General features: G+C 36.0%; 1 protein-coding gene across 2 annotated transcripts; it reads left to right on the forward strand.

Annotated features, from left to right (window-relative positions):
• Positions 1-696: 696 nt before the first annotated feature.
• Positions 697-26,058, forward strand: LOC125663878 (uncharacterized). 2 transcript variants are annotated; one of them, XM_048896300.2, is made up of 9 exons: positions 697-1,052; positions 1,391-1,468; positions 3,746-3,921; positions 5,479-5,589; positions 5,689-5,728; positions 9,198-9,215; positions 12,401-12,522; positions 13,425-13,472; positions 22,819-26,058. In XM_048896300.2, exons 2-9 carry the CDS (start codon positions 1,392-1,394, stop codon positions 23,985-23,987), a joined length of 1,761 nt encoding a protein of 586 aa, XP_048752257.2. In that variant the 5' UTR covers positions 697-1,052; position 1,391; the 3' UTR covers positions 23,988-26,058. The 2 variants fall into 2 exon arrangements, with proteins under 2 accessions (XP_048752257.2, XP_048752258.2); XM_048896301.2 differs by lacking the exon at positions 9,198-9,215 and having other exon boundaries at positions 830-1,052.
• Positions 26,059-26,187: the final 129 nt, after the last annotated feature.

Genomic DNA, 26,187 nt, shown 5'->3' on the forward strand with positions numbered 1-26,187 from the left:
GTAAATGAGGCACACTGGCAATGTACACTCATAGATGTAGAATACCTTGTGTTATCAGGACAGGTAGAGGTACAGACATGGATGATGAAAGGTGAATATAACGAACAGTGATCAATCTCAGAACTCCTATAAGCAATACAAAATAGATAGTTGGGCAAACAGAGACCCCTGGATACACCAGAGGTGGGATCAGGTGCCTAGGAGGAGTAAGCATTCCCTGTCGACCGGTCTCACCCGCCGTAAGTCCTATATCCTGCAAGTAAACGAAGTTATCCGCAGTCAAAATCAGTGCGCCCAGAACGACCTAACAATCGGTATGAAACATGGCAGACAGCATTTGACCCAATGATAGGTTGTATTGACGAACTAGATCGTTATAACGACCATAGAATTTGCGAAATACTGACCTCAATCGAGACTTGAAATCCCTGTACCATCAACTTGTTTGTTTCCGTTGATGTTAGGTTTCTGATTTATTCTTTATGTCTAGAGTCGACTAGAATACATTTTCCTCAATATTTTCACTACACCAGTAAATGGTACCTTTTGACGGCCACAGCGTTCCATACAATACATTTATAAGAAATTAGCTTTCTTTTCTTGATATAGATTTACAGATGGGTTATTTTTCATTAAAAAATCATCCGTACTTATCGATTTATTTACTATAGGTTGTATATTTCGGTAAATCTTGCTGACATAATTAATTAGTCATGGATGTCCGTAGCATTGACGAGACAGGGTACAGTCTTGGATGACTCTGGAGTCACATGTATATGTAATGAGATTGATCACTGTTCGTTATATTCACCTTTCGTTAGCTAGGTTCAGAAGAGGCATGGTATCGTTGTATAGGCCCTGTAGCATTGGTTTTAGCCAATAAAATTCTATGGCGGGATAAATAATAATGTCGCGAATACGACGTCGTACATATTTTGTTCCAGTCATCTATAGCTAAAAATAGACCGTTCAGAAATTCCGTTGTGTGGAAATGTTAAAGTACTATTTATATCTTTAAATTTCGTTTAACGTCCCTACAGACTACAAAACAGGTTAGTATCTACTCCCATATTTCTTGTTGATTTAGCCTTTTATTTTATGCTGGCCGGTTTGTATGATAAAAGCCAATGATGTATCATCGACCATCTTCTTTCGACTAGACGTTATTATAATTTTTAATCTGCATGTTGACAGTGGTTAAACTAAAACAATGAATTAACTTTCAAGATTATTTGCATGCACATGCTGAAGTGAATAGTCGAAATGGGCGATGGATCAAGCTGAAATGTGTCTAGATGTGTAAAGTTGAAACAGTGGGCACTTGCATGTGGGAACAAAAGGCAGAGGGTGAGGTCGTATGGAGTGCACTTTTCGTATTTTTGTTTTGCAGAATGGCTACGGTTCCCGACAGGGTCTCGGGAGAACTCTTTGGAATTTTACTAACAATCGTAACCTGCCTATTCAAATGGTAAGTAAAAATAAAACACTATAAAATATCGTTTTTATATCGCGCTAGCAAATCTAAAATAATAATAAAACTTTTTAAAAAATTCTTTTAAAAGTAACATATACTGTATTATATTCAGCACCATCTTCTCAATGCCTAATCTCAGCGAGATTCGTCGAGGCTGGACATTTGGACTGATGCCTCCTCCGGAAGAGGTGTCAGTCCAAATATCCAGCCTCGACAAATCAAGCTGAGATTACTCAATACATTGCTTGAAAATTTCTGCATTTTGAAACCATAGATGACAAAGACTTAAAAAATAATCATGGTTTTGAAGACAAAAAATGTTTTTCAGTGATGACAGACTATTTCATGGCACATACGAGGGCGAGTTCATATTAAGTAATCAGCCTATCCCAAAATTTCCGATTGACTGAGACGGTCATGATTTTCTTGTCTTGTTTCAATACATGTTTTATACCGGCCTGGATACAAAATAGCACATGTATCAAGTCATTCTTTAATAAGATATTGAATATGTCAAACATGATTTGATGCAAAGACATGCTTTTCATCTAATGTTGAGACCCGTGCTATAATTCGATACTTGCATGTATTTAAAAGGTAAAACAGGCAAGGAAATACACGGTGAGTTAGCCAATGTTTATCGGTCTTCTCCACCATCTTATGCTCAGGTTAAATTTTGGGTCGGGGAATTCAAACGCGGTAGAACGTCTTTAGAAGATAAAGCCAGGTCTGGATGCCACTGACGAAGAAATGTGTAAGAAAGTTTGGGATCTGGTATACTCTGATAGGCGAATTCAGGTGGAAGAAATAGCGAAGGCATTTCACATGGTACATGTGTAACGTTTCAACAATCTTACATGATCGTTTAGGTATGCGCAAGCTAACAGCCTGTTGGGTCCCCAAATGCCTTAGCGATGAGCAAATGGCAACCAGAGCATCAGTATGCAGTGCCTTGTTGAAGTGATTTAGGTAGTCTAGGGCTGTCACGGTTCCAAAAATTTTCGGGTCGGTTCTAAATTTTTTACTTCGGGTTCGTGTATTTCGGGTCTATATAACTAATTTTAAAAATATAATTAGTAACAGTTAAAATCAAAAACCTTTAATGTATTTTGTCACAATAATTACTTGGGGACGTGGACTGAGGTTTAGACTCGACATCCATGGTACTAGAAACAGCATTGTCACTTTTACTCGTTTCCATCCATGCTTTTAATATTTTCTCATTGACGATGTTGATCCTGTGGTGTATTTTCAATGCGTCTGTCATATCTTACATATATATGTCATTATTTACTGTTTTGTCCACAATGCCATCATTTTACAATTGATCAATATACCGCCACCTTTGAGGATTTTGACGACATTTTGTTTAAACGGATGTCTAATAATGATTCTATTTTAAAAACCAAACCCGAACCGAAATACAGAAAAATGGAACCGAACTCGACCCTAACAACACGACCCACGGTTTTTGGTTATTTCAGATACCCGTTGCAGTCCTATTTAGGTCAAAAGATAATTTTCTTTTGCATCTTGTGACTGTAGATGAGACTTGGGTTCATACTATGAGCCAGAGAATAAAGCTCAGAGTCGTCAGTGGGTAGGACCTGGGTCCCCGAGGTCAAAGAAATACAAGACGCAACCATCTGCTGGCAAGATGATGGCCACAGTATTTTGGGACACAAAAGGCGTTATTATGTTGGACTTCTTACCCAAGAGAAGTAAAATAACTGGAGTGTACTATGCAAACTTTGCTAGACTAGCTGAGAACTGCCATCTGTGAAAAACGCTGAGGTATACTCTAAAGGTGTTATGCTGCAACAGGAACGCAAGAGTCCACACTCGCAAAGTTGCAATGGATGATGTAAAGCGAAACAGATATGAATTAATACCACATCCTGTCTATTCACCTGACCTAGCTCCTAGCTACTTCTTCCTATTTTTAAACTTGAAAAAGGATATCTGTGAACATCATTTCCGGTCTGACGAAGAAGTCGTGACGGCAGTTGAGGAGTGGGTCAATGGAAAGGACCCTGACTTTTTCAGTTCTGGACTGATGGCACTTGAACACCGTTGGTCAAAGTGCATCACACTAGAGGGCAATTACATAAAAAAAGAAGAGGTGGATCTCAACCGGAAATAAATTAGCTGGTTACCTATTGAATCGCCCTTGTACTATACTTTTATCACCTGAAAATGTGAAAAATTAATTACATTATCATAATTATTATCAACAGACATTAAGTAGGCTAGCTCTTGATTAATCCTTAGGGGAACCTCCTTGAAAACAGGGTATGTTGATACCTGCCCTGACACTAAAGAGAAATGGGAGGTCCGCTCCCTCAGCCAGTCGACCACTTGTGGGGGTCAGAGCGAGTATCACTGTCTACAGGACGAGGCCGGAGAGAAGAAAGAATTGTGTGTGGAGAAATCACTACTTATAAAAGGTCAGCAGAGATCTTGCATGTAAAGGTGGCTTAACCAAACAATACATACATAGCCTACACATTCAAAATTGTTTGTATCTCTAAAGAGTATTTTAGTAGTGCCTCTCATGATATTTTGACTAATATTAACCATTAGAGAGAGTGCAGATATGCTCATATTACATAAAACCAGTGCAGATTATATACAATCATGGACTTCAGTGCAGAGAAATATAAGAACCCATGTCAAATAATATCTGCCAAAGATACTAACTTCAGAGGTAGAATTGTCTGTGCTTGTGAGGTTGATAATATTTTTATTTTGTTTCTGCGTCTGATGTCAGTATTACTTGACATGGGTTCTATAATCACACATTGACTCTGCATTAAAGTTAAAATAATTTAAGCCCAGAATTACAACATTTTTGGGGAGGCATATACAGTGTATGGTCACTGTCATGTCTGTCCATCCTTCCATCCATCTATCTGAGCATATCTGCTAAACCTTTCATCAGAAATTGATATGTTCCTTGATACAAGGAATCAAGGTCTCTCAAGGGCTCAAGTGAGCTTTTCTGATCAAAATTTGTCTGTTGTCGGCTTCGTAAACTTTTCTTATTTTCGACTTCTTCTCAAGAACCTCTGGGCCAATTTCAATCAAACTTGCTACAAAGCATCCTTGGGTTAAGGGCTTTCAAGTTTGTTCAAATGAAGGGCCATGTCCCTTTCAAAGGGGAGATAATCACAAAATGCAAAAATAGGGTGGGGTCATTTAAAAATCTTCTTCTCAAGAACCATTGGGCCAGAAAAGCTGAAATTTACATGAAAGTTTCCTGACATAGTACAGATTCAGGTTTGTTCAAATCATGGCCCCAGGGGTTTGGATGGGTCCATAATAGGGGATCAAAGTTTTACATACTAATATTTGGGATAAATCTTTAAAAATCTTCTTCTCAAGAATCACTGAGCCTGGCTCAGCCAGAAAAGCTGAGATTTACATGAAAGCTTCCTGACATAATGCAGATTCAAGTTTGTTCAAATCATGTCTCCCGGGGGTAGGATGGGGCCACAATAAGTTTACATGCAAATATATGGAAAAAATCTTCTTCTCAAGAACCACTGAGCCAAAAAAGCTAATATTTACATGAAAGCTTTCTGACATATTTCAGTTTGTTAAAATCATGGCCCCCAGGGGTAGGATGGGGTCACAAGGGGGGATCAAAGTTTTGCATACAAATATATAGGGAAATTTTTTTTATATGAGCCAAGGTGACTCAGGTGAGTGATGTGGCCCTTGGGCCTCTTGTTGAACTGGTATTGACCATATATATCACACAAATACATGTAAGTAACAGGCTTGCAGCTGGAAATAGATTTCAGACAAAGGTCACTCAAGGTCATTTTGTAAAGGTCAAGGTTACTCAGAACATACACCTTATAAAAGGAAAGAATTCTTATTTCAACAGTTTTTAACAGTTATTGATCATTGTGTCATTCTGTATATGAAGTAGTTCATTGGTTAGGTGCAGTTTGGTGAGCATCCATCAGTTTTACTGATATTCTTGTTTGTTCTTTCAGGATATTGTCCCATTGTCACACAGAGTGGGTATGTGGACTGGCTTGCTTGCAATATGACCACACAAAGGGGATGTCCGAATATATCCTATGTATCAAATGAGGTCTACAAATGTAAGATCATGGCTTGAACCTGCTTGTTTGACAAAATTTAAGAATAACTAAAGCCCAGTCATGTGATTGAGGTATTATCCATTTTGTTATCTTTTTCAGTCCCTTTCTGCTTTGGAGATAACACCCCGTCTTCTATAAAGTGAGTAGCTTAAATTAAGTATCTGATAATGTGTATAATGATTTAGTCTAAGCTGAAATTATATCTACACAAAATTATACAGCACTATTGTTAATTATTCACTATGGTGTAAATTACAAGAATCTAATTCAGTGAAAACTGTCAACAAGGAGTAATGGACTGTTCCCATGGCAACAGGAAATGTATTTATAATCAATTCAGCATGTTCAGTTGTTATCTAAAAAATAAATTTCATTTTTGAAAGTACATGTGGCTATGAAGTTCAAAGCTTCACACTGGCATACTTCATGAGCATGTTATATTTACATTCTGCATTCATTTTTGTCAAAATTTCTAGCTGTTAAAGAGGTTCGTGCATTGAGATTTGGAGTAATGCCAATTTTTTGGGAAGTGTATTTTTGATTTCTACATTAAAGGAGAATTAGGAAATTAAAAAGAAAACCTGGGGTTGCAATGCTTATTATTGAGCTATAGTGTTCTAAACATGACCTTTTTGCATTTAGAATTTATTTGAAATTAAACTTGATTTTTCTGTTGGTGTCAACACAACATACGCAACACAAATCAATCATTACATAAAAAAGATACATAATCATGTCTTCTAACACTACAGATAAAAAAAAAATTAATACAAGTAATGGAAGTAAATAATTACCATTTTGCACTTGATATACGAAAAACTTCATGATATCAAAATTGATAGCTAGGAGTAATGTTAATTTCTAAAATTTTGCACATTTTTCAAGATCTGGTCTTACAATTTAAAATGCAACTTAAAAAAGTGGGGGTTGGAGATCAAATTTTTTAACTATTGGCGAGAAAATACTGAATTCTTATACAAAATTTCGAGTAAATTATATCAACCAAGTTGATAAATTACAACATTTGAACTAGTTCCAAGTCTCAACTACCTGTATCATAAATCATAAAACTGAAATACATGTATAGGAGTATAAAAATAGATGATACATTGGATGAAACAGAAACTGTGATATATCATGCAGAATTAGAACTTTTTGATTAATGAATCATTCTGCCACAAAATATAGTCCCTGCCAAACCCTTTCAAAATTTGAATTGACACAAAAATTTTCAACTGGATAGGGTTCAGCAATAAATGTGTAATATGTTTGCACCAATGGGATCAATATTGAACCAGTAAATACTTGGTTGACATAGCATCCTGCACAGTTGTACTCAAAAGCTCAGGAGCTAACTTCCTTAAAAGGGACATACTACTCTTTATTGTTCACAACTGCAGTGTGTTTGGGGAATGGTTAATATCATTACAATTTGTAGAGATATCAAAAACACTGAAAATGTAAATACTTAAACATGAGGCCTATAACCAAGCTTTTAAGTATGAGATGAGAGGGATGGTGTCTCTCTTACACCCCCTCCCCCTTCCACTTTTCATCTGAATTGTACCAAGCACTACATATTTCAAAGATAATGATATACTGGAAAAGATTGTTTGAATATTTATTTTCCTTATCTTTGTCACAATAATCAAACCCCACAACAATCCAGAGATTCACCCCCTCTCTTCTGAGGAATCCTAGGTATACCAGCTACAAATGTCAGGGCTTGAAGCTAACTTTTTATCAATCTCTCACCAGAGGGCGTATTATGCTGCGCTACAACACCTCTGTCAACGTCTAAATGTCAAGATTTTTGGCAAAACTTATTTCTACCTATTGCATTATAAAGTATGATTTTACAAATTCTAGTGTTAAGCTTAAAATTTTACAGTAAGTTCACAAAAACAACGAATTCCATGATTATTCTAGTATTATTGGAGGAATGAATATTTATATAAAACCTTTTAATTTGCTCAGGTGTCTCATATTTACCAGCTTCTGTGTTTATAAAATTCAGACAAGCGTTTGATTTGCTTAGATATGATCATTACAGATTGATATGCTAAGTTAGTTTTAGTACGTTTTGATATGAATTTTAGACGTTGACAGAGGTATTAGTTGAGAGTAGCGGGAAAGATAACTCTGGGTAGAGATTGACTTTTTATGTCACCAGTCCAGTCGGACTGATGGGTTATAATTTCAACCAGTCCGCAGAAAATTTTACCAGTCCAACAGAGTTTTCCAGAAATAATTAAACATATTTCATTAATGTTATTAAAATGAAATTAAACTCAATATGTCTCAGATAATATTGTAACACTTAAATGTGGGATTTATATTTATGAATCAGATTCGTCTGATATCTACAGATCGAAGCATGCCAAATGTGTGTATAAAATTTCATAAGTATATTTTCCAAAATGATGCTTTAGAAAATTAACCAGTCCCATCGGACTGGCTAGAACAAATGTCAGTCAGTCCGCCAGACTTTTAACCAGTCACAGACTGACGGGCATATGTTAATTTTGAGCCCTGAATGTACATACATTCATACACCCCTCTAAGGAGCCCTACCCTAGGTACCAGCTACATACATTCACACACCCCTCTAAGGAGCCCTACCCTAGGTACATGTACCAGCTACATACATTCACACACCCCCTCTAAGGAGCTCTACCCTAGGTACCAGCTACATACATTCACACACCCCTCTAAGGAGCCCTACCCTAGGTACCAGCTACATACATTTATACCCCCCTCTAAGGAGCCCTACCCTAGGTACCAGCTACATACATTCACACACCCCTCTAAGGAGCCCTACCCTAGGTACCAGCTACATACATTCACACCCCCTTCTAAGGAGCCTTACCCTAGGTACCAGCTACATACATTCATACTAGGGGTGTGTATTGCTCAAGATTTTCCGATACGATACGATACAATATTTTCTGATGCGATATCCGATATATTGGATATACAATGTAGTTAAGCATTTTCTGAAGTAAAATATCAAAATTTAAAAAAATGAAGTGGTTTTTAATATATTTTATTTCATAACAAAACAAACAATGACAATTAAAGTCTGAGGAAACTCCAATGTCACAATGTAAATGCAGGGATTAAAGTCTGAGAAATATCCGATGTGTCACAATGTTAAAGCGGGTATTAAAGTCTGAGGAATCTCTGATGTGTCACAATGTTAAAGCGGGTATTAAAGTCTGAGGAATCCTGGTCCTGTTAGAAGCCATTTTTAAATTATGAACTTCGATCCCGACTATTAAAAGGGCTATCTTTAAACCCGACATTATATCGTATCGTATCGTCGAAACACCGTATCGTATATCGCTGGACAGGCGTATACTGGTACATTTCGATATATTGATTCACCCCTAATTCATACCCCCCTCTAAGGAGCCCTACCCTAAGTACCAGCTACATACATTCATACCCCATTCTGAAAATCCAAGTTGCACAAGTCCAAAATTCAATATCAACATGATCAACACATGAATTTATTACATTTATATGCATAAATTTATATTTGGAATTCAAATTTTCTTACTACCATTATACCATTTCTGATGTCTTTAATTTGTAATTACTTTCAGAACTAATGTTACCAATGGGTAAAATGCTTATACTGAATTTCTTATCGCCATTTTCTTTCTCACATTTTGCATTTCTTGCCTGAAATATCATCTTTATGGAAAGGTTAAGATGAAAATTTGCATCATACATCATAATACATATTCTGGCTTTATTGTTTTTTTGTGGAACACCAATTTCCGTTCCTTTTTTTGGTTGTGCCAGACCAAAAACTAAAACAGCTAGTTGATAAAGTACAGTTTTTTACTACTAAAAGAAAAACACTGTAATAGAAGTTATCATATAAATTATGTATAGATGAGACTTTTTAACAAATAGTTGAAATGTATGTTAGATTTGATAAGGGCTTGACCTTTTTATGAAACCACAATATCAGCTTGACATACAGAAGGCAAAACTTTAGATTGTTTGACGTCCAGTTGCGCATAATGAAAATTGTTTCAAAGTATCAAAGAACTTCGATCCACTCTTTCACAATTTAATGTTCTATTGTGGGTGCATGGGTACAAACTTTTAATTTTCTTGTGAAAGTTTTATAAGAAAATTTAAATATGCACACCGTGCTTGCCTTCTGAATATATTAACCAGAAATTACAGCATATCATTTTAGCCCAATAAGATGATAAAGTTGGTGTTAGTTTACCAAAATAAATCTCAATTTTTTAAAAAGATCGAGTTCCATCTTGTTTTATACTATTAGTACTGCTGAATATCAGAATTAATTTACATGTAGCTTAGAAATGCAGAACAGGAAAAATACTTTAACCCCTTACATGGCAGAGAAATCTGTGCTTCTTGTAAATTAGCATCATATATTCAATGTATTTTCTCTGTAGTTTTGGTCTTGTTTACCTGTGATAAAGTATATATTTCCTTAAAGGTTAGATTGTGATCTTTCTGAAAAGGACATTGAAAAAAAAAAAATTTTTGTTGCCATGGCAACAAGAACTGAAATACTATGGAAATTCCTTCCGATAGCTATATTCTAAGTTTCATATCCTATAGATATGAAATTAATGGTGATAATAAAATCAGACCAATGCAATCAAATGCATATATATATATATATATTTGGAAAGTATTATGGGAACACTATAAACAAATATATTGTAGAGATGATATAGTTGCCATGGATATAGTGAAAAGGTGAAGATAACGAACAGTGACCAGTGAGTTCTCATACTTTTGTTGATTAGGGTGATCTTTGGCCAAATGAAGTCAAACTACTATTCATTATAAGCTAATATGGTCACAAAATCACAAAAATAAGTTAGATTTAATTTTGGTTCAAAGTCCAAAGTCATAGACCCTTTATTTCGATGTCAATATCATGATAAAATGCCAATACATTACAGGGATTCTAAATGAAAGCAGACGGGTCAGATCATGTAAAGTTTTCGAAGCTGAGTACTTCTCTTTTTATTTACCACAATATAGAACGAAATAAAATGGAATACTTTATAACATTTTAAAGAAATTATTTACTCAACTCACATATTCATGTCCAAGTAAAATGCTCGGAAGCATTGCTAACAACACAAATGCCTGTTACAACTAGCACATACACAACACAAATGCCTGTTACAACTAGCACATACACTTGTATTCGTGCGTCGCTCCCCCAAATGAATGGCACCACCCGATAGAGCATAACATTTCTTGTCGATTGAGTGTTTCAAGTACGAAATTCCACCCCAAATAAAGGAAATACGATCAATCAAAGAATCCCACCCGATTCTCCTAGTTACCATTGTTCGCATATCTAAGAGACGACTGTGACGTCACAATAGAAAAGCTCAATTGTTGTCACTTATTTTCAATGAAACGCCTAAAACTCATTCATAAAGCAATTTTCACGCGGTTTTCAGCTATAGCATCAGTAAGCAGGCTTCTGTACACCGGGCAAATCCAGTCTGATCTCTTTGTGACTTGAAATGGTGTTAAAATTAAGACCCCGATTTTGCTCATTTTCGGTGTCGTAATTTCGGGGGGTGCTCATCTACCTCAATTATCTCAGCTTTTGTGTCCTACTTGCATTGGTATTTCCTCCCAGGCACCTACGCCCATACATATCACACAGCCCACATGCCTGTTTTTACGGCTCACTGCTTTCCCCTGGGCGCTAGGAATGTTATCTACACAGCCCACACACTTAGGTTACTAAGGCACTTTAGTTACAACTCCGCTTGATAACATACATACATGTACATCCTCTTTTTTCACCCTGCTTAGTACACAAGTGGATCATGACCGATCCCGATGAAATATTTTATGACACATTTTGATGATGGATTAGTTTTCGTTCAAATGTAAAAAGGAATAAGATCCTGTGTTATCAAGTCTATTAATTTTAAATCATATTTGTGCTGATTTCATTACACGTGTCATGAAATATATGTGCAATTAGTACGATGATGAACTGTCACTTAAACCAATGATAACAATCGGCACTGTTGTCCAAAAGTTAACTTTTTTCGTCAACTCTGTATGATCTCTTTCTATGTCAACTTTACTCTGATTTTATGACTTTTCACACAACTATTTGAAAACGGCACAGTCTCCAGTGAATGCGGTTTATAATGCGAGGTCAAAAGTTCAATACCATTTGATTAACCTATTACTTTATGAATTTAAAAAAAAAATCATAATACAGTATCTACCATAAATTTTAATCAGAAAAATTTTTCTTTCTTATTTGTTGATTTTTCCCTATCATTTGAATTGTTATATTAAACCCTTATTTTTAGACTTCAAATAAATCCTCGACATGATCTATAAGAGATGCGTAAAATGTGTATCTGCCATGTAAGGGGTTTCATAGCTTTTGGGGCCAGTGATGCTTTTATCTAATGCTCAGGTAACTGATATGCAGTCCTGTGGGCATGTTGTTGATTTTGATAACATAATGAATCGTCATATTGCATGCGCAGCGTATGAAAACTTTTTCAATGGGAATATTGTACAGTATTGAATTTGATGAATATTTGAAAAAGGTCTGAAAATTGTGAGAATGATGTTACACTAGATTACCTGTGAGTGAAATCATGAGGTAGAAGATTTCTATAAAAACTTTAAATTTTCATGTATGTGTACATTGTATTCATAATGGTCATAAAAGAAATGTTCCTTGACTATTTTTAATTTGGGTCTAACAACTTCGTCTTCTGGATAATCATCACGGGTGATAGGTCTCCTGTATTTGTAGACAATCGGATACTGGGGATGGTATTAGTGCTGGGACGCAAATTGCAATCGCCTTATCCGTTGTGTGTTCTGTACTGTTGATAGTGATTGTGCTTCTCCTAGTGTACCGAAAGCGACGAAGGGGTAAGTTTGTGTGTGAGTTTACTCTTGGCTTGTATAAATAAACTTTTAAATTACATGGACAGTTCAATGTGAATTAAACCTACATTTTGTATATTGATTGATGATGATTTTTGCATCATATTTACATATTACATTTACTTAACATTGCATCAGTGTGAATTTAAAATGTTACACTGTGACCACAAAACAAAAACAAAAGCCACTCGTACATTATGACGGTCACTATCATATTATGACTTAAGATTTTACAGTATAAGTTATTCTGATTTAAAGTATGTAAACAAAACTTTTAACTAACATTGCATCACTCTGATGTTGTAGTCTGAAAAAGGAAACCCCATATTGATTAAACATGTAAATATCAATTGTTATACAAGTTTTTAGATTATTTTAAAATTTCATCTGTTGTACTTATGGAATATATGCTGAATTTTTCCCCATACAAGTGTATGCCAGAACATTGTTACTTACTTCCATATTGAAGATTGGGGCAATTTGTTTTAGACCTGTCTGTCCGAAACTTTGACCTTGCTCATAACTTTTGAATGGTGAGTAATAAGACTCTCATATTTAATATGTACACATTCCTTGTGACAATTGATCTGTCTTTTGGTACCAATGTCTGTGACCTTGACATCAGAGTGTTACTTTATTGCCAACTGCGGCGTGTTGTTTTAAAAACACATCAGTCAGTATTTGCATGCAATTGGAAATTAAGGTAGGCATTGTGTGAAACCTACGGGGTAAGATCGCGCCTCAACAATCGTGCACTAGATAGGTGAACATTGAACGGAGATATGTTTTCATTTCCAAAACAAACATTACACATTATTTATTCAATTAATTTTGAAGATATTGGTATGATCTGATATTTTGTAAAACTTGTTTTTCATTAATTTCAGATCTTAATTACACTCCAGATGTTGAAGGACATCCTTTGGTACCAGCAGGTATGAAATTATTTTGAATTGAATGACTACAATATAGATACAAGTACATCAGCTCTGATGTCAGCAGGTATTAAATTAATTTTAATTAGCACCTTCTGAGATGTCCTATAGTTCTTTCCAATTTCTCACCAGACTTGTTTTCACCCCCCCCCCCCCCCCCCCCCCCCACCCACCCACCCGGTGTCCATGATGTTAACACTTGAATCTGCACTATGTGAGAAAACTTTCATGAGAAGATTTTCCCTATAATTTGTATGTTAAAACTATGATCTCCTATTGTGGCCCCAATCTACCCCCAGGAGTCATGATTTCAACAAACTTGAATCTGCACTATGTCAGGAAGCTTTCATGTAAATGTAATCTTTTCTGGCCCAGTGGTTCTTGAGAAGAAGGTTTTTAAAGATTTTCCCCATGTATTTGTATGTAAAATTTTGATCCCCTTTTGTGGCCCAACACTACCTACTGGGGTCATGGTGTTAAAAAACTTTAATCTGCACTATGTCATGAAGCTTTCATGTACACTTCTCTGGCCCAATGGTTATTGAGAAGAAGGTTTTTAAAGATTTTCCCTATGTATTTGTATGTAAAATTTTGATCCCCTTTTGTGGCCCAACACTACCTACTGGGGTCATGGTGTTAAAAAACTTTAATCTGCACTATGTCATGAAGCATTCATGTAAACTTCTCTGGCCCAATGGTTCTTGAGAAGAAGGTTTATAAAGATTTTTCCTCTATATGTTTTGGTGTAAAATTTTGATTCCTTATAGTGGCCCCACCCGACCCCCTGGGTCTGTGATGTTGTCAAACTTGAATCTGCACTCCGTGTATGTCAGAAAGCTTCTTATAAATATAAACTTCTCTTGCCCAACGGTTCTTGAGAAGAATATTTTTAAAGATTTTCCCAGTCGATATATTTATGTCTCCCCTCTTTCAGGGGGAGACATTGTTTTCGTACTTTCTGTCTGTCACTAAATCTTGTGAACACTTCTCCTATATGGCTTATCGGATAGACTTGAAACTGTGTGCAATGCTTCATTGCCATTTGTAGATGTGCTTATTGTCGGGACAGGAGGATCCAATTATTTTTCTAAAAGTTAGAGAGGATCTAAGAGGGGTGGAGGATGTTAAAATAGCTTATGAACGCTTCTCCTTCTCTATGGATTATATGATAGACTTGAAATGTTGTATGATACTTCAATGCCATTTGCAGATGTGCATTTTGTAGGGACAGGAGGATCCAATTGTCGTCCTTAAAATATATAGTGGATCTGAGGGGTGGAGGGTGTAAAATAGTTTGTGAACATTTCTCTAAAGTGGCTTAGAGTTTATATTGTCTATGTTCCTGCTCATGCTTTCTCCTCCATACCATGCAGTACATTAAAGGGAGGAGGTTTCATTTGGAGCACTTTCAATTTGGGTAGCTGGGGGGGGGGGGGGGGGGGGGCATTTTTTTTCTCATAAAAACAATCTCTAGTCCCATGTAAATCTTTGATCCCCAATTGTGACTCAACCCTACCCCTGGGGGCCATGATTTTAACAAAGTTGAATCTGATCATGAACTGTCAGGAAGCTTTCTTGTAGATATAAACTTTTCTTGTCCAGTGGTTCTTGTAGTCTAGTCAATCTAGCAAATCACCTCAAAGTAATTGCAACAGAAACAAACTCGATGGAATTTAATAAACAAAAGCGTGATTAACAACATACAAAAAATCGGACAAAATCGGGCAATGGGAAATATTTAAAATTTAGACTTAAATGTTTTAGTAAACCATCGATATTTTGTAGTGTTTACGGCACGCCGTACACGTAAAGGGGAGTAACTTAACTGTGACAGTCATCGGAATAAAGTTATCCACGACGATCTAAAGTGCATGTAATAAAAAACGCGATTAAACAGCTTAACAGTTGTATTAGAAAGGTGATTTTAAGACCTTCTATATACATACAATATTGCTCAGCAGCTCATATTCTTTGCCAACTTCCATTCCCGGGGAACTTTTGAGAATAAAGCTTCAAAATATTTTGTTTGACCCTCAGCTGAATTAATTTTAATTATAAAACACAATATTTACTTTAGAAGTTATGAATAATCAATTATAAATGAAATCTTAAAGAATTAGTGTCAATTTACAAGGGGGAATTACGGCTGTTAAAAAAGAAAGTATGGAAAGCCATTCGGGTTTAAAGTTTCAGTTATTTTGTATCTTCATCATTTGAGCAAACGTTTTGTATTAAAAACTTTTATAAAACTAAGTAAGTAAAGTATTTTTCTTTTTCTTTTTCAAATTCAGGTTTGGGGAGTCATTCATGGGTAATAATAATGATAATAAAACATTGATAATATAAAACTTATACGGTACCAATTTTGATGCACCAGATGCGCATTTCGACAAATAATGTCTCTTCAGTGATGCTCAACCGAAATTTTTAAAATCCGAAAAACCAGTAAACTTGTAGGCCCCAAGAGCTATTTTAGGGGAAAACAGAGTGCCAAAAAAGTGGAGTCAAATTCGTCAAAGGATAAGAGCTATGCATGAGGGAGATAATCCTTAATTTTGAAACGAATTTCTAAATTTTATCACAGCGATTAAATATACATCCGTATTTTCAAGCTAGTAACAAAGTACTTAGCTACTGGGCTTTAGAGACCCTCGGGGACTAACAGTCCACCAATATAAATAATAAAAATCAATGTAAGTAAACACTTGCGCATAGTATCATGATTTGATGTAAAATCGAGTAGTTACTACTCTTTCTAATTAGTCTTGGGCTCACGACCTGCGGAACCACATCTCCTAGCAGCATGCGAACAGCGCGTTAGACCACCCAGCCATCTATTCAAGACAGAACTTGTTTTCGATGACGATGGAATTCTCGCCATGCTGGCACACGATCATTGAGAATGGAAATGGGATACAGTTATTTATCGTAAATTTTAGAGGATCATACAAAATGCACATTGTGTTTTAAATGTCTATATATAAAGCACAGAAATAGCAACGAACTCTGAAATAAACATAACTGTCCTAAGGGACGAAATCAATGTCGGATGAAAATTTAAATTCAATTAGTTAGGGGGAGGGGAATAAAAACTCCCGCAAGTTTCTGTCATCCGACATCGATTACACTTTAGTGGAAAAAGGAAAAAGACAAGCGACTGTTGAATACCACATAATATTTAAAACATATTTTAAATAAAATGAACATTTAATAGATTTAATGTACACTTTCATTTGGGAATAAACAGTAGAAAAGGTATACAGAGTGTTATTTATAATCGTACGTTTCTTTTCGTGTTATTCGATTAGTTTCAACATTTGTCATATTAAGTTTTAAGGGGGGGGGGGTTCTTGGTGAAAACTATGTGAACTTATTTTTTTGTGAGACATTGAATTTTTGATCTTGCCCCTAAGTGAAGAATATCGTTAAAACCAGACGTCTTTTTAGGAAACGAAGTTTGTCAATCCTTGCCCTTTCTACATGCATTCACAGGATGCGACACAACGTCAAGAATGTTCAGCATCGGAACAGGTCCTGTATAGTCAAAATGTAGACAAATCGCGAAAAAATTCTGTATATGCTTAGTTTTTAAATGGAGGCAGGCTACTGACAAACAAGTTGATGGTGAAGGGGTTTCAACTGTTTCGTTTAAAGTCAGCATTTCGCGAATTATATGGTCGTTATAACAATCTACTTTGCCAATACAACCTATCATTGGGTCAAATCTGTCTGACTTGTTTCATATAGATTGTTAGGCCGTTTTTGGCACAATGATATTGAATAAGGGTAACTCCGTTTGCCTTATTAAGATATAGAGCTCACGGCGGGTGTAACCGGTCAACAGGGGGTGCTTACTCCTTATAGCCCATAGGCATCTGATCCCACTTCTCGTATATCCAGGGGTCCGTGTTTGCCCACCTCTCTATTTTGTATTGCTTATAGGAGTTATGAGATGGATCACTGTTCGTTATCTTCACCTTCCTATATGAGGATTTCATAGAGAAAAAGATCTATTCTGGTGTCGATGTCATATCGGCTTTGTACGATGGAATACTGTAGAGACACTTATAGGAGATTTGCTATGTGAAGAATTGTCTAACACAATATCATTTTTATAAGTTCAGTCATTGCCACTAACTACTAACTACAGCTGCAGAAAAGGAGCACTGCAAGAATTTTTTAAGTCATAGAGTGGACTAAAGAAATGATTAATTTGGATCCTTCGAATTGGGGCTTATCACTGCTTTCAGCAATTCTTGTATCCGTTAAAACTAAATTACAAGTCGCGCCAGATAAACTTTTGAACGTTTTTCACTGTAAATGCAAGGCAAATTGTGACACTAGCCGTTGTACTTGTAAAAACATGGACTGAACTGTACTGCAATTACTCAAATGATCACTTATATAATTATCAGGCACATAGCAATAATGGCTCTACACCTTTTATCATTACATGCAAAGTTGATAAATTTTTACGTACAGAGGTCGATTTTTAGACAGATTGGTTGCCCTCCCTCCTCTTTTTTTTTTTTAAAATAGCATTGTCATGAACTGTACACAGTATATGTGTCCATTGTTTTTAAAACATTACTCCTGAAATTCTCGGTATTAATTGCACAATAATTTGGATATAACTAAACATCAAATACGGCTATAACCAACCAACCAACCAACCCCCCGTTTCCCAAACTCTAGAACTTCTTGACGAAGTGCACGTATTAAAGATTTATATATAAAATCGAAGAAACTGAACCTTGTTTCGGCATAGATGTAGTACAAACTGTTAAAACTCAGCTTAATAAAGAATTTGGTAATGTAAGCTTTACTATGCACTGTTTGTTTTAAAATACTACATGTATTTATGTGAAACATAGGACCGGAATGGTAAGCGCACCTCCAACTTCCGATGTAAGGGGAGTAACTGCAAAAATGTAGGTCATCTTTTACAGACCATTTTTGAAGGGACACTTGTTTTGTGTTAACAGTTTATTTTATTGTATAAATCTTCATGTGGTAACTCATATATGCCTAATGGACAGGAAAAAGTATTTTCTTCCAAAATCCAGTTTTTAACGATTTTTGTTGGAAAATGAAGATTTCAGCCCAAAATTCGGCAAGGGGAAATAAATTTTGGTGCAGAAAAGTTTAGTTGTGCATTTGGACGTTTTATTCTTAAATTTATAAGATCAATGTCATCTCTTCTATAAAACAGTCATTTCCTATCATTTCCAGTTTTTCACTATTTTTGTTTTAGAAAAAGGTAGGTTTTCCTACCTAAATGGTATTTTTCATATATATTGCCAATAATCTACATATTTACTTGTTGAGCAGTTTTTAAAATACAGTATAATTTGTCCAAACCGGCCTCTGAGTACTCCGGCGCTCTGTCAATTCCGGCCACAAAATATAGTCCCTAACATTTCTTTAACAAATCCTTTATTAATAATTCCCTGTACTCCGGATACTGCGTATTCTGTATATCGGCCGACTTACACAGTCCCAACTGCTATCAATTAACTTTAATTATCCTGTGTAAACCGGCCCCTCGATGATACACCACCCTAATTGTTGCGGTCAATTGTATTCGGTGTACACAAGGTCCCAACTGCTCGTAATTAGCTCTAATTATCGCATTTAAACCAGCCACCCCACGATGACCAACCTGTCGGTATTCGGTCGATCACACGCGGTGTACACAAAGGGTGTCTCAAGGGAAGCCACAGGTAAGTAAAAGAGTGCAACTGGCAAGGAGTCGCGATCAGTTTAAAATAAAACCTGATTTTTAGGGGGTGCACTTTTCAATTATGACAGCACCACGCACGAGGTAATGGTGCTCCCCTTAACGACAGATGAGAACTGACATTAAAAGACAAAGTTCAATTAATCGATGAATTCGATACATTCTTGGAATGAAACAAAATCGGCAACAATCCCGTTATGTTTTCCAAAAGCAAGGTTTCCCCTCGTGGACTTCTCGGAGCTCTACGGCGAGTCAGACAGTGATGATATGCAGTTAGTTAGCACAACTTGCCATGTCCGGTCGATCACTTGGCATTGCATTAGTTTCCGTTTCACAAATTGAGACAGTTGAAAGCGATACATTTACAATGAAAGCTGGGAAAGACAAATTTTAAACGAACACAACACAAACTTGACGAACGTACATAATGTAGCACTTGATAACGGCGATGATGTAGACGAAATTGACAATTTACCAACAGAAAATTGCGCGAATAATTCCCAAATTTTAAACTGTTTAATAAAAATTTTAACTTTTTCAAATGACAATAAAACACTGACATTTATATTTTTACATTTTGAATTCTTTTGTGATATTAGCAATCATTACACACGTATGCATAGATAGTGAATACAAGGGAAGCAGCTCTCATTATTGTCAACATTTTGCACTCCGGACTCTGTGCAAACCGGCTAATTTCTTTGGAACCACACATAGCCGGTTTAGACAGATTATACTGTAAATCCTAACTTCAATTTTTTATTGGTATAGACTCAAATATATGACAAAATGTGGGTTTTCTTCTTAAAATTTCAATCTTTAACAATTATATTCAAAAAAGCAAGATTTCACCCAAAAATTACAGTCAAGGAAAGAATATATTCTGCTGTAAAAAAAATTAATTGAACATTTCCAGGTTGAAATTTGCGATATGAAACTTATTTTTAATGTATGTTACATAAAATGGACATTTTCTTCAATTTCCAGTTTTCATGAAAAAACACATCCTTTTACCCCAAAATTCCAATTTTCCCATGGAAATACAAAAGCCGATTTTTAATATGTTTGCATGTGTTTTCTTGCATGAATAATCAAAATTTTATTTCTGTTGCAATTAGTTTGAGGTTTTGCTCATTTTTGAGCTAGATTGACTAGACTATTGAGACAAAGATTTTCCAATATATCTGTATGCAAAACTTTGATCCCTTATTGTGTCCCCACCCTACCCTGGGAGCCATGATCTGAACAAATTTGAATCTTCAATATATCAGAAGCTTTCAGGTAAATCTCCACTCTTCTGGCCCAGTTGTTCTTGAGAAGATCTTCAAAGATTTTCTTTATATATTTGCATGTATAACTTTGATCCCCAATTGTGGCCCCAACATACCCCCAGGGGTTATGACTTTACCAAACTTTAATCTCCTCAATGTCAGGAAGCTTTCATGTAAATTTCAGCTCTTCTGGTCCAGTGGTTCTTGAAAAGAAAATTTTTAAATGGTTTGTCCCGTCAGTGTCTGTTCATAAGCTATTGATACTAACTTGAAACTAAATGGATATTTAGAAGAAGCAGATAGCCTCTTACCAAATTTGTAAATTTCGAGATCCCAGGGATAGGGGCTTTGGTATCAGGGTGAGGCCAAAATAGTCATAGTGATTAAATGCATGTGTATGTTCAGAATTACATTGTTACATGTACCATTCCAATTATTTTCAAATTTGGTTTGAAGCATATCTTTGGTACAGAAATGGTAAATTTCAGGATGCCTGCACCCCTGGCACCTCAATGGTAATTAAGGCAAAGACTGTCAAAAATTGACCCATTTTCAAAAATCTTCTTCTTTAGAAACACACAAACTAAATGCATAGTCATATAAAGCAGGAAGGCCTCTACTAAAATTGTAAATTTCATGATCCCTGGGGTAGAGGTTCTGACTCCAGGGTGGGTCCAAACTTGGGATATAGTGTTTATATAGTGTTTATGTGCAAAACATCTAAATAACATTATGCATATAATTCTTTGATATCTATTTGATACTAAATTGAAACTAAATAGGTATTTAGAGGGAGCCCTTTACCAAAATTGTAAATCTCATGATCATGTATAGGGATTGAAATTGTGATTATACGTACTTTTAGTATTCATGCTTAAATCTATTTTTATGCCCCCCTTTGAAAAAGAGGGGGCATATTGTTTTGCAACTGTCTGTCGGTCGGTCTGTAGTCCACATGTTGTCCACTCAATATCTTGAGAACCTTTCACTTGATGATAATGATATTTCATATGTGGGTTGGATATGAGTAGAAGAGGACCCCTATTGTTTTTCAGGTCAAAAGGTCAAGGGTCAATCTACTCTGGACATAGGAATATAATGTCCGCTCAATATCTTGAGAACCCTTTGCTTGAAAAACATCAAACTTAGCACACTGGTACATCCTAAGGAGTAGATGACTCCAAATGATTTTGAGGTCATATGGTCAAGGGTCAAACTGGGCATAGGAATATACTGACCATTCAATTTCTAGAGAACCCTTTGCTTGACAGACATCAAACTTGGTACACTGGTACGTCTTCAGGAGAAGATGACCCCTATTGATTTTGAGGTCACATGGTCAAAGGTCAAGGGTCAAACTGGACATATGAATATACTGTCCGCTCAATATCTTGAGAACCCTTTGCTTGACAGACATCAAACTTGGTACACTGCTACGTCTTCAGGAGAAGATGACCCCTATTGATTTTGAGGTCACATGGTCAAAGGTCAAACTGGACATAGGAATATACTGTCCGCTCAATATCTTGAGAACCCTTTGCTTGACAGACATCAAACTTGGTACACTGGTACATCTTCAGGAGAAGATGACCCCTATTGATTTTGAGGTCACATGGTCAAAGGTCAAGGGTCAACCTGGACATAGGAATATACTGTCCGCTCAATATCTTGAGAACCCTTTGCTTGACAGACATCAAACTTGGTACACTGGTACATCTTCAGGAGAAGATGATCCCTATTGATTTTGATGTCACATGTTTAAGGTCACGGGTCAACCTGGACATTGGAATATACTGTCCGCTCAATATCTTGAGAACCCTTTGCTTGACAGACATCAAACTTAGTACAGTGGTGTATATTCAGGAGGAGATGACTCCTAATGATTTTAAGGTCACATGGTCAAACTGAACATAGTAATATACTTTCCACTAAATATCTTGATAACCCTTTTGCTTGACGGACATCAAACTTAGTATACTGGTACATCTTCAGGAGAAGATGACCCATATTGATTTTGAGGTCAAAAGTCAATTGTTGAACTGGACATAGTAATATATTGTCTCCTATATTTTAAGAATTATTTGCTTGATTGACACCAAACTTGGTACACTGGTACAGCATAAGGAGTAGATGACCCTTATTGATATTTAGGTCACATGGTCAATTCATTCTTGACAAAGGAAGATATTGTCTGCTCAATATTTTGAATTGATGATACTACTATCAATTAAATGATGTGTGTGTATAACCCTTTTCAATTTTGCACCATGGGGGGCATATGTGTTTTACAAACATCTCTTGTACAATGATATTTGTTTGATTCTTTTTTCTTAAGGCACGGAACATTCAAGAGAAGAAGTTGTAAAGAAGCACCATGTGAAGGAGGGAATGAATGTGTTGAAGAAACACAACTCTCTGTTAATTACAGGGAAGATGGGCATGTCTGTCACTAGTACAGCAGACAGCATCATGAGGGAGTATACCCATCAGCATGAAGGATGGCAGTTCATACACTGTAAATACCAGGAACTTCCTGTCAAATTCTCCCAAAAGACGATTTACTTTGTGTATGGATGGTTTGGGCTCTGGAATGATAATCCATGCACAGAGCAGGAAGTTATATTGGCATGTAATGCCTTAGTAAACACTCTTCAGCGAACAAAAAATGAAATCAAGTTTATTGTAGGAATGAGATCTGATATGAACAAAAGGTATGCTTCGGTTTTGGAACAATTTGAAGATCATTTACTGGGTAATCCATTGTCCTTAGATTCAGTGAATCTTTTGAGAGACAAGGGATATGAAGAGCACCTTAAAAGTAATATTATCTGTCAGGACAAGAGTTGCAATAAATGTAAAAAATTGAAGTTTGACATGTTGAGCAAGGAAAAGGAAAATAAAATTGGAATTCCCCTCAAATTGACTATTTTGGCAAATTATCATGACCTGATTCCGGAATTTATAGAGCGTAAGAATATGAAAGAAACACTAAAAGAACATTTCAAATCGCTCAAAGGGCAAGACAAATCATTGTATGAGTGTCTGATGTATGTTTGTTTGAAGGGAGATCTAAAACAGTCAACAGATATTGATAGGAACTTGAAAAGGAAGCTTAAGTTTGATATTTCAAAGAAGAGTTTTGAAGAAAATACGTCTGCTCTGGATAAATATATCCGAATGAAGAATTCAGACAGACAGCAGGGCGTTCCTCCAGAGCAAGCCACATACGTATTTTGGCATCCATTTATTTACATTTGTGCTTTTCACGCTTTGTATGAATCAAACCCAGATGAAGTTATGACGTGCTGTAACATTGATGCCATTCTACAGCTTGTACGTCCAGAATCCAAGAACCGCCACAAAGTTGACTATTTCACTGTTACTGCTGACCAAGACAGGGTCAAATTATTCCAGCAGCGAGTCGAAGGTGAAGAACACCAGGACAAATTATCTGTACACCCCCTGCTTTTATTTCAAGCAGAGCAAAGTCCTGGAGGATCGTGAATAAGAGATTTTATAGTAAAATGTCAGTCTTAGGATCTGTGACTACAGTGTTTACCAGTATTTAAATGTGTTAAATATGCTTGTCTAAATCGCAGAATTAAAACACTTTGACAATTTTGTACATGAATAATTTATGAAGTGTTGGTCTGCATGCATTTATTGGGGCATTCTAAATTTAGAACATTTTTCAGTGAGAACATAATACATGTAATGTATTTATACTGTTAATTCATGTAGTAGAATAATTGATTCACAATTTTTAAAATTGTGATGCATTTTTGTTGAAAGTAATATATGTGTACGTATTAGCAGTGTAATGAGCCAATGTCAAAAATGGTACATTGTTTTCTGAAAGCAATGTTAGTGCAAATGTTAATTCTGTGACAGTGCTTGCTTGAGAAATGTTTATTTATTGTATCAAATATTGTTTTGATTATTGTGAAAGTTTTGTTTTAAATTACATGATGTGTAACTTAAGAGAATTCAGAATGTAGTGAGTAATGAATTAATTGCCTTTAATGTACTTACATTCATGAAAACTTTTGCTACACAATTTAACCAAAATGAGATCCTTTCATCTGCTCATAAGGGGATCAGAGCAGAGAAGAATTCAGAACATTTCTTTGGGGGGGGGGGGGGGGGGGGGGGGGGGCTTGCTTAATTGACTTTTTAAAAAAAAGAAATACACAACCAAAGTAATAATGCTGGTGGGACGAATCAGGGTTAACTTGATTTGGTTCGGTTTCGATTCAAATAGGCACAAGTCGGTTCATTTTAAGATTGGATACATGGACAATTGAATTTTCATTGTCGTTAACTCATGCCCAGATAGCAAGCTAACATTGGCCCAACGTTGGGCCAACGTAATCAGTTACATTGGGCCAATGTTGGCAAATGACGTTGGCCCAATGTAATTTTGCTCATCGGCCCAATGTTGGCCCAACGAGTTGGGCCAACGTTGGCCCAATGTAATGCAAGTTTTCTCATGACATTGGCCCAACATTGAATCAACGTTGGCCCAATGTGTGTGACATTGGGCCATCGTTGGCCCAACGTCATAAGTAGCCCTGTGTTGTGTTCCTTTTTCGTATATTAGCCCAACATTGACCCAGTGTGTGTGATATTGGGCCATCATTGGCCCAACATCATACACAGGTTGGCTTAATGTTGTGTGCATTTTCTAATGATATTGACCAATCACTGAAATAAAATTGGCCCAATGTTTGCCGAACATCATATACACATTTGGTTATTTGTTTTGTTTTTTCATTTAAGCAATAAAATATTGTATTCAAATTTTAGAAATGATTCCAATTTGCAGATGAATTAACTAATCTCATAATCCTCCTTCAATTACAATATAAGGTTGACCACTGTTAGAGCTCAGTAGAAAATCTATCCATTTTTTTAAAATCTCCACCAGAGACATAAGGATTATTCAACTTCTACACATTATCAAAACAAAATAAAAGACATCTTATGAATTTAATTTGTGTTAACAACTGGTCAAATGAAAATATGATTAAAACAATAAATGCATTCCAGTGTAAACAAGTTAACTTTGTCTCTTTGTCTGATACATGTGCATACACTTTAATTCTTCCACAATTATGAATCACTGTCCTCTGTTGCATTCTGGGAGCTTTGGTTTCTCTCTTTTTCTTTTTTTTTCTTTCCTCTCTTTCTTTTCGACCTCCTTCACGGTCACATGCGTACCGGAACCACTCTTTGATAACATTGTTTATCTCATTGTGTGTTGCGTCTGCACATAATCGGTTTGCTCGAGCAGCTCCTTTCAATAAAAGTCAAAGTATTAACCTGTGGCTCTGCTTTGAAATCTGAAATATTTAACTGATTTGAGATAGATATACATATATAATGTACTTACATTTCTGTATACGTATGCCATGACATATTACTTTAATCTGAATTCACAATAAAAACGATTCCCCGGAATAAGTTTTCCTTTTTCAGTTGCCTTGTTTCACGTTATTCCTCAGTAAAACTCCGAGATTAGCTAGAATGCTGGACGCGTAAAATAGATACAGGATTGACCATCCCAACATATCAGATATCAAGATTACCATGGAAACTGGCCAGTCTCAAGCTGTGAAAAACTCTGTCCTAATTGCTTGGTCAGTAAATGTGCTCTTATCTTAGAATCTGCTTCCTAAATCCAACACTTTAGAGCATTTATGTA

This window comes from Ostrea edulis, chromosome 1 (assembly GCF_947568905.1).
Source record: "Ostrea edulis chromosome 1, xbOstEdul1.1, whole genome shotgun sequence".
Taxonomy (NCBI): Eukaryota; Metazoa; Mollusca; class Bivalvia; order Ostreida; family Ostreidae; genus Ostrea; species Ostrea edulis.